Below are 14,942 nucleotides of genomic sequence, written 5' to 3' on the forward strand. Positions count from 1 at the left end.
CACTGGCACCCCTTGCTTATATGAACATCAACCCATTTCTTATGTTGAGAGCTTTTATACATGGAAGGAACTTGCATTCTTATGCAGCTGTGGAAACAACAAACGTGGCTAATTGGTGAGGCCAAAATTGCAGATATTAAAAGTTTGTGTCAAAATACTGAGGGATTTCTGAGTGCTTTCAAAATGTGTGAAGTAGACACACATATAATGTCTGCCAAACTTTAGATCTAGCTTGATGAATATGTAATTGTCCGATCCTGTTCTTGTAAAGATTTTATTATTGAAATTTATACTGACTCACCAGCTACTTTGTTGTCATTTAGTGCTAAAAATAGGTGCCAATCCTTTTTCAACCGGACTTAGAGCTCCTCTCAGACTTGGATAATCTTTAACTTTTAGTCATATATCTCTAAGTGATAACAACTGGTTATGACAGATCTTGGATTTATTTTAGATTCACATTAACCACATTCATAAACAGAAATAACAGTTTTAAAAGTAGACCAAGAATTCTATTTTTAATCTATTGATGCATACAACTATATTGCTGCAAATGTATTTGTTTATACCTCTAAAACATTGATTACTATCATGCTTGCTCATAGTTTTTTCTATTACACTGTGAATGATGCAATATTAATATTAATTGATCAGCCAATCATAAGGGCCTTTCCCCTTTTCCACTGAGGAAAGGAGAGTTTGCTTGGCACATTATGTTTGCTTAGTCAAACAAATAAAACGTAATGCCTTTTTGGTTTAATACATGAAGATTAGATGTTTTAGGCTGAGAAACTTTTTGTCACCCTTAAAGAAGTCTTAAACCAAGCTTTAAACCATTACTGGTCATATTAATATTTTGTGAGTAACAAACTGCTCCTGATACGTTATCAAGACATAACACGCGTCAAAGTGCGTGCAGCGCTCGTTATTAAAAGGTAAACAGATGGCGTGGGCAACATTTAATATGGGTGTTTAAACCCATATAGAGAAATCTGTGCTGTGATTGGTGAAGCCCACCTACAGACGCCCTCGTCGCAGCCAATCGGAGAGCGACTTAAAACTTTGCCTACGTCCTCCCTCTCGTTTTGTCCACGTGCGTCGTCACGAAAACCGTTGTCTCTGTAGGAAGTTGCTCACTCAGCGGCGTCGGGCTCGGCTGGTGTGTACATCTGGACATCTCTATTTTCTTCTACACCTTTAATTCAGCAGGTGAGTGGGAATTTATAAGTAGGGGAATCATAAACCGACGGTTGATACATTTATTCGAGTGGGTTATCGCATTTGGTGACTGAAAACCGCTTGGTTGGTGTTTCTGATGCAATGTAACGTTACGTTAACGTCAACTGCGCAACGTTAGTTCAGATATGTGTTGGACTGCTATTAGCTAATTTGGTTCGGTTTATGTTTCAGCTTATTTGCTGCTTTCAATACACGCAATATATCTTAATGTTATGTAACTGTTTTCCATTAATTCTTACGGTTACGTTTCTATTTCTCTTTTTTTCAGTCAGTGCTTACTGACTGTTGTTTAACAATCACAATTCCCCAAAAGACAACCAAGCTGACGAATTTAAATTCCTCCTATGTCTGTTTTTTGCTTCAAAAACACAGTTGTTGCAAATTTAGGGCTGCCACTATCGATTGATTTCGTTGTAGCCTGATTGAGATCTGCCATAAATCTCGATTAGTGATTTAGTCTATAAAACACCAGAAAACACTGAAAAAAAATCCTATCACAGTATAGTAGGAATGCAAATCCCAAAGAATATCAAATATAGCATACCATGAAAAGCAGCACATTCTCACGTAGAGCCATCGCATATTTGGCATTTTTGCTTGAAAAACAACGAATCCAGTGTCACAAAGACTGAATATTTATTTTCTCTTGATCACTAATTGTTTCAGCTCTAGCATACTAGCTCTTATCATTATTCACTTGTAATGGAAATCTATCCTTTAAGTGAGTCTACCGAAAGAAAGAATTCAGTACCGACTCTTTTAAGGGTTTTATTCTTTTCAAAGGGTCAGACATGCATACAGAGTGCAAACAGTCAGCAGATTGTAAGACAAAGAGCCAGTGAAGAAACAGGTGAATTAATACTGTAAGGGTTTTACGCAGCTGTTTCTGTTGAGCTACTTTCTCATGGGAACCTTCACCTAGCTGCAACATAATAACTTTATCAAACACTACACAGTGAAACATAAGCCTAATAATGCAGCATTAAGGGTAAACATTAAAATATAAAATTTCCATCTCACACACTCTTTTCCTGACAGCCAAAAAACGTTTAATCAGTGGTCATACATGGGTACTTGCATATAAATTAATAGGGCCTCCTAACCTTTTGGTGGTGGTGTTTCCAGGTGTACATGCCTGCAGTTTTACATTGTGTTCCAGCTTTTTACATTTGGCCTACCATTTGTTATGGCTGAGTGACTATCTATAGTCTGCTCTTCTTGTGCTTTTGATCAGCTGGTTGTTTTTTTGCTGGCAGAGCAATCATCTAAAACTTGCGCAATTATTTTTTTAATAGCCTTAATCGTAAAGGGCTGCTATAGAGTAATCATCTCTGAGATTACTGGGCATGCCAAGGGAGATTAGAAATGCCATAACTTAAGCAGCTAACAAAGTCTGATAAGGTAAGTATATGAAAGGGATTTTTCATGAGATTAGGTTGGATGTTGCCAGGCTCAGATCAGGTGATTTTTGCACTTTTTTCGTATTTGGGGATTTGATTCTTGGCATTAGTGTGGCGTATTAAACAAAAGTTGAAGTTTCTCATTAAATCCTCCTGCAAGTCTCCTCTGCCATGCAACCTGGGCTCAGTGCCGCATGTGCTCTCACAGAAGATCATATTGCCCCTGTTGAACCCTGTAAGTCCCCCTCCCCCCATCTACACACACGCATACCACCTCCTCTTTCCCACATTTACCACAGCAGTGTAGCCAGCATAACCTTAACTAGTAGCATAAAGAGTCATAGTGAATGCTGAGGTCTGATATCAGTAATTGAAGTTACATGTGGGCAGGAAAGTAGGGTTAACACCTAAGATTGGCTTCTGTTTCTTTTCTATTTTGAGAATAAATAATCTGCTGGGTTACCACTTTAAAAGTAAAACTGCATCATAACTGATAAAAGTTAAGGAAGAAAAAAGGCAAAAGTATTCAATTCAGTGGGGCTTTATTGGCATGCTGTTTTCTGATGAGAAGTCCTACCTTACCATACTCTTTACTACAAATGTGTTACTAACTCTAAAGCTGCATATCTCGAGGCAGTTTTCTCTCTCATGCACAGTTGTTTGCTTAGCAGGATGTTGTTGGTTCGCTGTGTGGACACCGTATAGGCTCTTAGTGGACTTAAAGAGGGGCCCCAGTTTTAACAGCTGGCCCCTTTGTGTGCACTGTCTGTTAATGAAGGTTCATCTGCTGCCATTCCCAGCAGGCAGTGGGGAACGTAATGGAGGTATTAACAAGTTGAGCAAAGATCAAAGCGTGTAGGGCCTTAAGCATTGGGAGGCATCTGTGTTTAGTACTTTTAAATTTTGTGAAGTAGTCTCATTACTAATATTGTTGTCTAAAGGGCTGCAACTAGCGACCATTTTCATTGCAAATTGTTCTGTCCTTTAGTCATTAAAATACAAGAAAATGGTGATAATACCCATAAGTTAATCGCATAAACAAAGAAACAGCAAATCGTCACATTAAAGAATTGATCAATTACCAAAATAGTTGAAGATGAATATTCTGTCAATTGACTAATCTTTTTTTCAGTCCCTCCTCGTCTGCCACACCTGTAAGAATGTCATTTTCTGATCCTGTTCTTGCAAGGTTTTATTATTTAAATTCAAACCGATCCACCGGCTCTTTTATTATGTAGTAATATCCCAATTTAGTGCTCCTCTTTGGCTCACTCAGAGTGGTAATGTTTAACACCCTGCAGTATTGTCCTCCAGTTTGAAATAGTCTTTAGCATTTAGTTATATATTTGACTTTTACTACATTTTATAACTGGAAATGAGTCATTTTAGGTTTACATTCACAAAAAAGGTAATCTGAGGTGGATGTATACAAGTACATGTCTGCAAATAGCAACAAAAAAGCAGTAAAAAGTGTTTCACTCCTAAATCTGGAATCATGACTCAACATGACTTTTCTGTCATTCTTCTAAAACTTAATCCACACCAATTTCTTCATACACAGTGATTGTCTTCTCTACAGTGAATGGATGATGCAACTTTAGCAAAAGCTTGATCAGCCAATTGTCTGGCCCTTTCCCCTAATCCACCTGCCCGCCCTGTTGAAAGCAGAACTTATTTGACTAATTTGTTTGCTTATCATGACTATGTTAAAATGTTAAGTAATGAATATGTGCAGGACTGAAACCCTCTAAAGGCGGGGAGGGAGCAACACCTGCATTGTGTGCTGCCAAAGCTTCTCTGTAAGCATGAGGAAGCTGTTTTTTGCCAGTGCTCATATGACTCAGCATGAAAAGAAGAAAGGAGTGGTTCAGTGTTTGTTTTCCTCTGGGTTCTGCTTATATATGCTAATATATCAATGTAGTCATACATAAATGTAAGCTTTGACCATATGTAATTTGCATAATTTCCTTGATACCTGAAGATGTCATTCGTCACAGATGTTGTTGACAAACTAGCATAACCCCGTTTCCTGTTTCACCCAGGGTAAACCATGCCGTCAGTGCCCTCATCCAAAGAGACCACCGTCAAGGCCCCTGTGTGCCCTCATGCTGCCAAGCAGCTCAACCACACCAACGGAGAAGGCAAACTCCGGGAGGGTTCGTTCCCGCTGAACGGAGCTGACAAGCTACCCGCGGTGGACACTGAAGAGGCGAACAGAACCATTCAGATCAACACAAAGAACACTACTCCCGAGAGGAAATGGATCCGACCGGACCTTCCCAGCCGCTGCACATGGAGCCTGGGAGCCTCGAAAGCAGATTCCCCTCATGTACAAGTTCCAAGGTCAGTCTGAGGTTCAAATTTCCACCGCCCTTACATGTGAAATAATTGAGTATGCAGTTAAAATGTTTGCTTGACCAAAGAACACTTCAATGTGTTTGGGACTGAACTTTATACAGATATCGATCATTATCTTGTTTGTCTAAACCAGTGACAACCAGTTTCACATCTTCTGGGGAGTGGCACATATTAAACAAACACAACTCTCCTCAAACCAGTGATAACAAATTTTATAATGTCACACTTGTGAAAATAGGATAAGTGTTTACATTAGATGGGGTAATTTATCTTTACTTTGTGAATGTAGTTCTCTTTGCTGAATCACTGTTTCCACTTTCTCCTCCCAGAACTGTTGCTCCAGCCATTCTTCCAAACATCCTGCACAGGATTGGTGACACTCCCATGGTGCGCATTAACAAGATCCCCAAAGTGTTTGGACTCAAATGTGAAATACGTGAGTCACAGAGCACTAAGGCGAGACACATTCTCAGATCAGACACACTGACACCATGTAAACACGCGAGGGGTGGGGTCAGATGTGTTATAGTTGAGGATTTGTTATGAATGGAACAATTGAAGGCGGTTAAGAGTCGATTGCATAATTTTAACTCACTGAATCAACTCCAAAATGGATTTTAATGTAGCCCTAGAACAAATCTTTGTGTTGTGTATTCGTAGTGGCTAAGTGTGAGTTCTTCAATGCTGGCGGCAGTGTCAAGGACAGGATCAGCCTGCGGATGGTGGAGGACGCTGAGAGAGCCGGAATCCTCAAGCCTGGAGACACGATTATAGAGCCCACCTCTGGAAACACTGGTAAGTCACAGCATGTCTTTGTGCTCATGCATGTATGTGTTGCTATGGTGGAAAGGGTATTTAAAGGTATGAATAGTATGTCTATTAGTTAATCACAGCAGTGTTGTAAAACTTTTGTGTGATATATCCTGTTTTTAGGTATTGGATTGGCCCTGGCTGCAGCTGTGAAAGGTTACCGCTGCATCATCGTCATGCCTGAGAAAATGAGCATGGAGAAGGTAAGTCCTCTGTCATATTGAATCTGTCACTCAGTCCCAGTATCCACACTTGAGTTCTATTAAAGCCCACCAAGTCCCTGCTACTTCTGCTAATTGCAGATTAGGGATACCCTGAACTGGCACATTCTGATTGATTACTATTAGCTATAATAAAGTTGAGTGTGTGAGATTTGGCCAGAATTTACGTTTCAACGCTCTCTAATCCAGGAAATCATTAAAAGCTTAATTTATAAGGGTATTATAAAGACCAGCTCTAACATAACGTGATTAGAAAAGAGCAGAGGAGCAGAGTTACCTCCTGGCTGAGGGGGAGCAGGAGGTGAAATTCTGTTTTGGAGCATAAAGCCTGGAATTAAACATTGTACCTTTTTAAGGTCTCTGATTTATTTGTTTAGGGGTCTTTTTTTGTTTGTTTGTTTTGTTAAACAAATTCTGGGAAAAGGTTATTTGAGTGGTTAAAAAAAGTCACTTCTGTCTTTGTTGTGTTTTGTGAATTCTGTTTTCAACTAATGGACTGACAAAGCTGCTGATGTGTTTTGAACCTTGATGCCCTGATGAAATCTTCATAGTCCATTAGTTAAAAAATAAAATTTACAGAAACAATCAAGAGATGAGCAGATTTTTCTTTAGATTTGTTTTTACCACTAGGTTGATGCCTTTTTTCCTGAATTTGTTGTGGGAAATGTTGTTTGTTAGGAGGCCGAGCACACAACTGAAATTCAATTTAGGAGAAGTACACCTGTTTCCTCCTATTCTCTGATAATTACTTTTTTAACCCATTGTATTTCAGGTATGCCAGTGGTCTATTACAACACTATAACCTGTTTTATATTATGGTGATATTTAAAATGTTTCTCAATCCTCTCAAATGCTTATATTCATTAAAATCTGCATGATGGAAATGGAGAATCCTGTTTAAACCTCTGTACAGGCAGAAACTCAGGGTTTGAAGTAAGATGTGAAAATAATATGTATTTTAGTAGGAATATAATGATTATTATAGTATGTGGTATATATGGTAAACATTTGTTCTGGTTTTTCTGGGGGGGTTTCTGAACAGGTTGATGTCTTGAGAGCTCTTGGAGCTGAGATTGTCCGTACGCCCACCAGCGCTCGCTTCGATTCGCCAGAGTCTCACGTGGGCGTAGCCTGGCGCCTTAAAAACGAGATCCCCAACTCTCACATCCTCGACCAGTACCGTAACCCGAGCAATCCTCTGGCTCACTACGATGCCACAGCCGAGGAGATCCTGGAGCAGTGTGACGGTGCGAAGAGCTTTTACCCACGACATTGTCATTAACATAAAATGTAAAACAAAATGTAAAACCTTTGGTGTTAGCTTTAATTTTGTATCAAATCCCATCAGAAATCTAATTTGTCCAGCTGAAATGTCTGAAAATCTCTGACTTGTAACTCATCCTAACAGGTAAACTGGACATGCTGGTGGCGGGGGCAGGCACAGGGGGGACGATCACTGGCATCGCCCGCAAACTGAAGGAAAGATGCCCCAACATCAAAGTAAGTCGTCTCTATCCAGAAGTCAAAATCAGTGTTTTCTGAGATCATATTTCTGACTCTTATGTTTCCAAGTAGTGAAGCTATCGCAGTTATTTCCGTATTTGTTCCAGTCGAGGCTGAAAGGAAGCTGAGCTACGTGTTGTTTATGAATGGTGTGTGTTGTATGCAGATTGTTGGTGTTGACCCAGAAGGCTCCATCCTGGCTGAGCCTGAGGAGCTTAACAAGACTGATAAGACCCAGTACGAGGTGGAGGGCATCGGGTACGACTTCATCCCCACCGTGCTCGACAGATCAGTGAGTTCAAGGGGCCCTTTTTCCTTACCTCCGCTTTTCATTTGTTTACCTGACTCACATCCACTGAATGTAATGTGTCTTTATGTTTTCAGGTGGTTGATACCTGGTACAAATCAGACGATGAGGAGTCCTTCAACATGTCTCGGATGCTGATCAGAGAGGAGGGCCTGCTGTGCGGTAAGTTCGCAGGTTCCCGCTCACACAAACATCAGACGTCTGGGTGAAGTAATAAAGTCAGACTGTCTTAATGTGTGAGTTAAAGCCCAACTTGCCTTGTGCTCTTTATCTGTAACAGGGGGCAGTTCTGGGACGGCCATGGCAGCAGCAGTAAAGGTCGCCAAAGAGCTGAAGGAGGGCCAGCGCTGCGTGGTCATCCTGCCAGACTCCATCCGCAACTACATGTGAGAATCCCCTCATGTCCATCAACCGGACAGTCTGTTGTAATGTTAAAAACTTATATAAACTTACAAACGTTCAGGGTTAAAGCTGCACCAACTAGTTTCTTTGACTTTCATGGTCTCTCATGCTTTTTCCTGATAAATAAAATGTTAAGCCACTTATAGTGTGTGTATGTATGTATGTATGTATGTATGTATGTATGTATGTATGTGTGTGTGTGTGTGTGTGTGTGTGTATATATATATATGACAGACAGAGCTTCTCAAAAAATGGTGTAACAGTGTGTGTGGTTACTGCGTGGTTTGAAGGTACAAGGTAATCGCTGCCCACATGGCACCAAAACACAGACAGCAATACATTGTTGGAAGTCACTTTAGTTTAGCTTGCAGATAGTTTGGTTTCTCTTTATTGTGTAAATACTGATGAAGGAGATTTTGGGATTTTTTTTTTTTTTTCTCTCAAGGTCCAAATTCCTGAATGATAAGTGGATGGTCCAGAAGGGCTTCCTGAGGGAGGAGGACCTGATGGTGAAAAAACCATGGTATGTGTAATTACAGGGTATAACCTCCTCCTTGTGCACATCTCCTCCATGTGTGGTTCTGTAACACCCTCTCATTACTCTCCTTTCAGGTGGTGGAACTTGAAGCTGCAGGGTTTGAACCTGTCAGCCCCCCTCACTGTCCTGCCTACCGTCACCTGTCAGAAGACCATCAAAATCCTCAAGGAGAATGGCTTTGACCAGGCGCCTGTGGTGGATGAGGCTGGGTGAGTGTCCTGAAAGAGAAAAGACAAACTAGCTCTCATGCTGAAATAATGCGTGTCTAGATCCTTTTTGGTCCATTGTCTTTTACTGCAGTTCTGCTCTGCAAAGACATTAACATCAGTGTGTGTGTGTGTGTGTGTGTGTGTGTGTACGTACAGTTTAATCCTGGGCATGGTGACTTTAGGGAACATGTTGGCGTCTATTCTGGCGGGCAAGATCAAGCTGTCAGACCCTGTCAGCAAAGTCCTCTACAAGCAGTTCAAACAGGTCAGACACTAACTGATACATCTCTGTTTGTGACACTTGCATTCAATGAAATGTGAAAGTGATGCCTTTGTGGACTATATGAACAATTTTGCATCCACTTATTTTGTATGGAGGCAGAGCAATTGTTACTGCAGTTAGTCTGCCTGTCTCTAGATGGACAAACAGAGTGCTGGCTCACTGCATGTTACTAGTCAGTGTTTTGCTCTTTCCTGTCAGTGAAAATACCAGAATAAAATTTTAGGCATATTGGCACATTTCTAACTCATCTGATACATTGTGTGTCACTAGTGCATAAGTTGATATGAGTTTAATATTGAAATTGATCATTTTATTTATTGGCCTCTTAAGTCATTGTCTTACTGTCATTCTTAGATCCGTCTGACTGATAATTTGGGAAAGTTATCCCGCATCCTGGAGATTGACCACTTTGCCCTGGTGGTGCATGAACAGATCCAATGTAAGTGCAATATTCTCACAAAATTGCTATGTGTATATATATATATATATATATATAATATATATATCTCTTATAGTGAACGCAGGGTGAGTTAATTTTTAGCTTTGGTTTGTCTGTCTGACTTACTAACAGCGTGTAAACTGAAGCTCGCAGTGTTGCTGCTCTTGTAAAAACCGCCACATGTTGTGCTGCTGCTGTGTGCGTCATGTGTCGGCAGAGTCTATTCGTCCACTGCATATGATAACACTTACGCAGTTTAGTCAACCAACCAGCATATCTAAAAACTCTACAGACTCTGTATTTATGTCAGTTTTTGTCTTCTAAATACTTATTTGTTTTCATGTAATTGTCCACAGTATATAATATAAAATATAAAATCTTGATAATGCACACTGAAATGATTTTCATGTTTACAAAAGGTATTTGCTGGGGTTTTTTTTTATGCAATCAAAATGGCAATTGTATTTATAGTTTCATCCCTACCCCCTTCATTCATATACTTTCATTAGCCTGAGCTCCCAGTCCATCTTTGTTGAGCCCTAAAATGTGATTAACCTGATGTGAGGAAAAAATGTCTGTCTTTGGCGCCCCCCATTGGAAGCATGAAAAAAACACAATGTTGCAGACAGCAGTGCACGCTGCACTAAAGTGTACGTTGTTGGATCAAATAAAATAATATCAATGTCATTTGCTCAGTTTTATATGATTTGACTTTACTTTTGGCACATGTTCACATTTGGACATTTGGATTTAGTCTGTGCTAGCAACATAGACTGAGTTTGTACGTGCAGTGTCTTTCTCAAGGACACCATATTTACTACTGCAGTTCAAATGTGAACCCGAAACTCTGCTGCACCCACATTTTTATCATAACTCTGGTCTTACTCAGTGGGTCGACTTGGCACTGATCATTCTTCTCTGATACATGAGTGTGAAAGTGCAGCTGCAGAGCAAGCATCCCAAAGAGAAATGGGTTTTGGACAACTTTGCACTGTTAAAGTAGAGTTATGGAAGAGATGAGAATTTGGCACCAGAAAAAGCACATCACTACATTTTTATGAATTTTGTGTAGTGTCATGTGACCATCCAAGGTCAAGGGGGGGAAATGAAATGGAGAAAGAAGAAATTCTTTCAAAATGGCTACATAATAAATATATAAATCACATAAACAGGATCCAAGCTGAGGAAAGCTTGATGATGCTTTTCTTGTATATGTTTCATTAATGTTGGTGTTAAATAGATATAAGCAAACATATTCTCTGAATCTGAACAAGAAGTACGATCGGAATTCATCACACACAGTTTACTGAATTTATTCTCAATCTGCAGGATTTATATCCCTTGTTAAGTGCCAGGGAGGAGTGTCAGACCAAAGCTGGGCACAGATTGACCTTTAAATATTGTGTAATTTCTATCTCTAAAAATTGTAATATTTAGTGAAGCCCCACTGGCCAAGTTGGATACTGTCCACACTGCACAAAAGGGAGTTTGGCAAAACTTGAACCACCAGACAGATGAGGGCAGTGTGGCTTTGGCAATTTATGAATAGTTTTATTAAAGTATTATTAGCTACTGATACACAGCGGACCAGACTCAAGTGCTGATTTTTTTTCTTCATTCAAATAACTATGACCAGGTTACTTCAGCACGTGACATGTTGTATTTTTCATGCAGTGTGAGAAGGGTGTGAGGGTAATGTGCAGCTTTAATGTTTGGTTTATGCTCAATACCACTCTGTTTTGATAGAGTGAATATTGGACTTACATTCTTCAGGTAGACAGAAACACAACTCTAAATGAGTGTTAGTGCTCAGTGTCTGCTAGATGTTTAAATAGGCGACATTTGCTTGGATAAACAAATGGGGGATATTTGTTTTGGTTTATAGCTGGTTCCACTGCCCCCAAATGGCCAAAACTAATAATGCTGCTCTTAATCTTTTTTTCTTTTGACAGAATTTGATGGCATTTTTTAATTCAAATTGCATAAGCTGCCTGAAGGCTTTAGGCTCATGAAGTTTGTCTCCTCAGAGTCTTACTATGGAGTCAGTCGCAGAGAGCTGCACTACCTACATACAAGCAACCACTTTTCACCATGATCAGTTTTATTCCAATGCTCATGTCATCAGGATAATTGAAAGTGATTTAATCCCATAAAAGAATCTTCACTTATTAACTTTTAATCTTGCATTAGTGGCACAACTTAAGCTTTCATTTTATAAAAGCAACAAAGTCATGTAGACTCCTCAAGCAGGGTAGTCTCTCTGTACAACACATCTCTATTGTTTTCATCACCTTGATCTCTCTCTCTCTTCCATACCATTTTTCCACCAGACTTGACGGACGGCACTGCAAGTTTGAAGCAGATGGTTTTCGGGGTGGTGACGGCTGTTGACCTGCTTAACTTCGTCACAGTCCGGGAAAGGAGAGAGCGATCCATGTCAGAGTCCACCGACGAGCTGAACTAAAGCACACAGCACGCATACATTGCTTTACAGTGACATCAAATGCAATGACAGGTTTAGTAGAAGTGTCTCAAAGATAGAAAAAAAATATATTTGAAGTTTAGATTTGAGGGTAGCGCTTCCACTTCAAAAAAACCCAGCTTTTTTTAAACATTTGAACTTCATTGTAATAAGCTAAATATCTTTTTGCCGCTATGTCAAATTGTGATACGGTTATTATTTCAAGCACTTAATACTTATTGAATTTGATTATAGTGCTTTAAAACAAATCTTTTGTAAGTTTATAACTTGTAGAAAGCTTTGTTTTGAATCGGTCTTGAATAGAGGCCCCAGGCCTGTTTCACTATGGCCTGGTGCATCAAACATAAGAAAGAAGACATAGCATTGCAAAGCCACATTCATCAATCATTTTTCAAGGTTAGACATGTAGAGAGTTGCTGTATATAAGCGTATTCTTTCCAGTGCTGCTTTTTCATTTGTGTACACCTAAGAAATATGTGGAGTTTAATCAGACTTCTTAAAACAATTGTGGTGTTCTTTCCCTCTCTTGTAACAAAGTGCTTGTGTTATCTGAAGTTGTCTTGACTATTTAATCTTAGCTGTGTCTGAGAGAATGTTTGTTTTTTTTATTGCATAATTTTTCTTTAACGTGGACGATTAAATAAAGTTTAAAAGAAGTCTGTGACTGTTTTAGTAGTCTCTTACCCGCAGCTCTGGAGAGCAAGGAGAAGCAGTGTTTGCTGTCCAAGAAGTTTACCTACAGCCAATTGAGTTTAGAAAGAAATTTAGTTTTTGTACATTTTTGCTGGAAAATTGTCCCATGTACTAGTATGTACAGGTGCTGGTCATAATTAGAATATCATCAAAAATTTGATTTATTTCAGTAATTCCATTCAAAAAGTGAAACTTGGATATTATATTCATTCATTCCACACAGACTGTTATATTTCAAATGTTTATTTAATTTATGATGATTAAAACTGACAACTAATGAAAATCCAAATTCAGTACCCCCCCGAAAATTAGAATATTACTTAAGACCAATACAAAAAGGATTTTTAGAAATGTTGGCCAACTGAAAAGTATGAGCATGCACAGCACTCAGTACTTAGTTGGGGCTCCTTTTGCCTGAATTACTGCAGCAATGCGGCGTGGCATGGAGTCGATCAGTCTGTGGCACTGCTCAGGTGTTATGAGAGCCCAGGTTGCTCTGATAGTGGCCTTCAGCTCTTCTGCATTGTTGGACCTGGCGTATCGCATCTTCCTCTTCACAATACCCCATAGATTTTCTATAGGGTATAGGTCAGGCGAGTTTGCTGGCCAATTAAGAACAGGGATACCATGGTCCTTAAACCAGGTACTGGTAGCTTTGGCACTGTGTGCAGGTGCCAAGTCCTGTTGGAAAATGAATTCTGCATCGCCATGAAGTTGGTCAGCAGCAGGACGCATGAAGAGCTCTAAAACTTCCTGGTAGACGGCTGCGTTGACCTTGGACCTCAGAAAACACAGTGGACCAACACCAGCAGAGGACATGGCACCCCAAACCATCACTGACTGTGGAAACTTTACAAAATTTACTTTCATCAGAGAACATAACTTTGGACCACTCAGCAGCAGTCCAGTCCTTTTTGTCTTTAGCCCAGGCGAGACGCTTCTGACACGGTGTCTTGTTCAAGAGTGGATTGACACAAGGAATGCAACAGCTGAAACCCATGTCTTGCATACGTCTGTGCGTGGTGATTCTTGAAGCACTGACTCCAGCTGCAGTCCACTCTTTGTGAATCTCCCCCACATTTTTGAATGGGTTTTGTTTCACAATCCTCTCCAGGGTGCGGTTATACCTATTGCTTGTACACTTTTTTCTACCACATCTTTTCCTTCCCTTCGCCTCTCTATTAATATGCTTGGACACAGAGCTCTGTGAACAGCCAGCATCTTTAGCAATGACCTTTTGTGTCTTTCCCTCCTTGTGCAAGGTGTCAAGGTGCAGGTGGTCGTCTTTTGGACAGCTGTCAAGTCAGCAGTCTTCCCCATGATTGTGTAGCCTACAGAACTAGACTGAGAGACCATTTAAAGGCCTTTGCAGGTGTTTTGAGTTAATTAGCTGATTAGAGCGTGGCACCAGGTGTCTTCAATATTGAACCTTTTCACAATATTCTAATTTTCTGAGATACTGATTTTGGGGTTTTCATTAGTTGTCCGTTATAATCAGCAAAATTAAAAGGAATGAACACTTGAAATATATCAGTCTGTGTGGAATGAATGTGTACATTACACAAGTTTCACTTTTTGAATGGAATTACTGAAATAAATCAACTTTTTGATGATATTCTAATTAAATGACCAGCACATGTATGTTTTAAATATTAAATAGATATAAATATAGATAGATAGGTACTTCATTCATCCTCGAAGGGAAATTCCAGTGTTGCTGTTGCAGTGATTTACATAAATGTAAATAAAATTGACAGTTACACAACATACACAATAACACTATGAGGTAGGTTTAAAAATATAAATAAACAAAGGGACATGTTTAGGTTCAGATTTTTATGTTACAGTGACATTTCTAAACATAAAACTTATTTATTTTACCCCAAATTTATGGTATTTTAAACTTTTCTCTAATTTCCCCCCTTTCATCCTTTCTTTAGGCCTCTAATTATTCTTTAATTAAATAATCTGAGAAGTATTGTTTGGTTGAACTGCTCATAATTCATCCACATCTATGTGATCACAAGCAGACATTTTAAGGGGTCACTGTTCAAAAAA

General features: G+C 39.5%; 1 protein-coding gene across 1 annotated transcript; it reads left to right on the plus strand.

The window, feature by feature from the left end:
* The first annotated feature begins 1,054 nt into the window (after positions 1–1,054).
* Positions 1,055–12,848, plus strand: cbsa (cystathionine beta-synthase a). The gene is made up of 15 exons (XM_046058496.1): positions 1,055–1,209; positions 4,682–4,982; positions 5,327–5,433; positions 5,658–5,792; positions 5,931–6,010; positions 7,071–7,275; positions 7,437–7,528; positions 7,698–7,823; positions 7,916–8,000; positions 8,119–8,224; positions 8,686–8,763; positions 8,853–8,987; positions 9,144–9,252; positions 9,625–9,709; positions 12,040–12,848. The coding sequence occupies exons 2-15, from the start codon at positions 4,690–4,692 to the stop codon at positions 12,171–12,173; spliced, it is 1,770 nt and encodes a 589-aa protein (XP_045914452.1). The 5' UTR covers positions 1,055–1,209; positions 4,682–4,689; the 3' UTR covers positions 12,174–12,848.
* Positions 12,849–14,942: the final 2,094 nt, after the last annotated feature.

The sequence above is a fragment of the Micropterus dolomieu genome, linkage group LG01 (assembly GCF_021292245.1).
Source record: "Micropterus dolomieu isolate WLL.071019.BEF.003 ecotype Adirondacks linkage group LG01, ASM2129224v1, whole genome shotgun sequence".
Lineage (NCBI taxonomy): Eukaryota > Metazoa > Chordata > Actinopteri > Centrarchiformes > Centrarchidae > Micropterus > Micropterus dolomieu.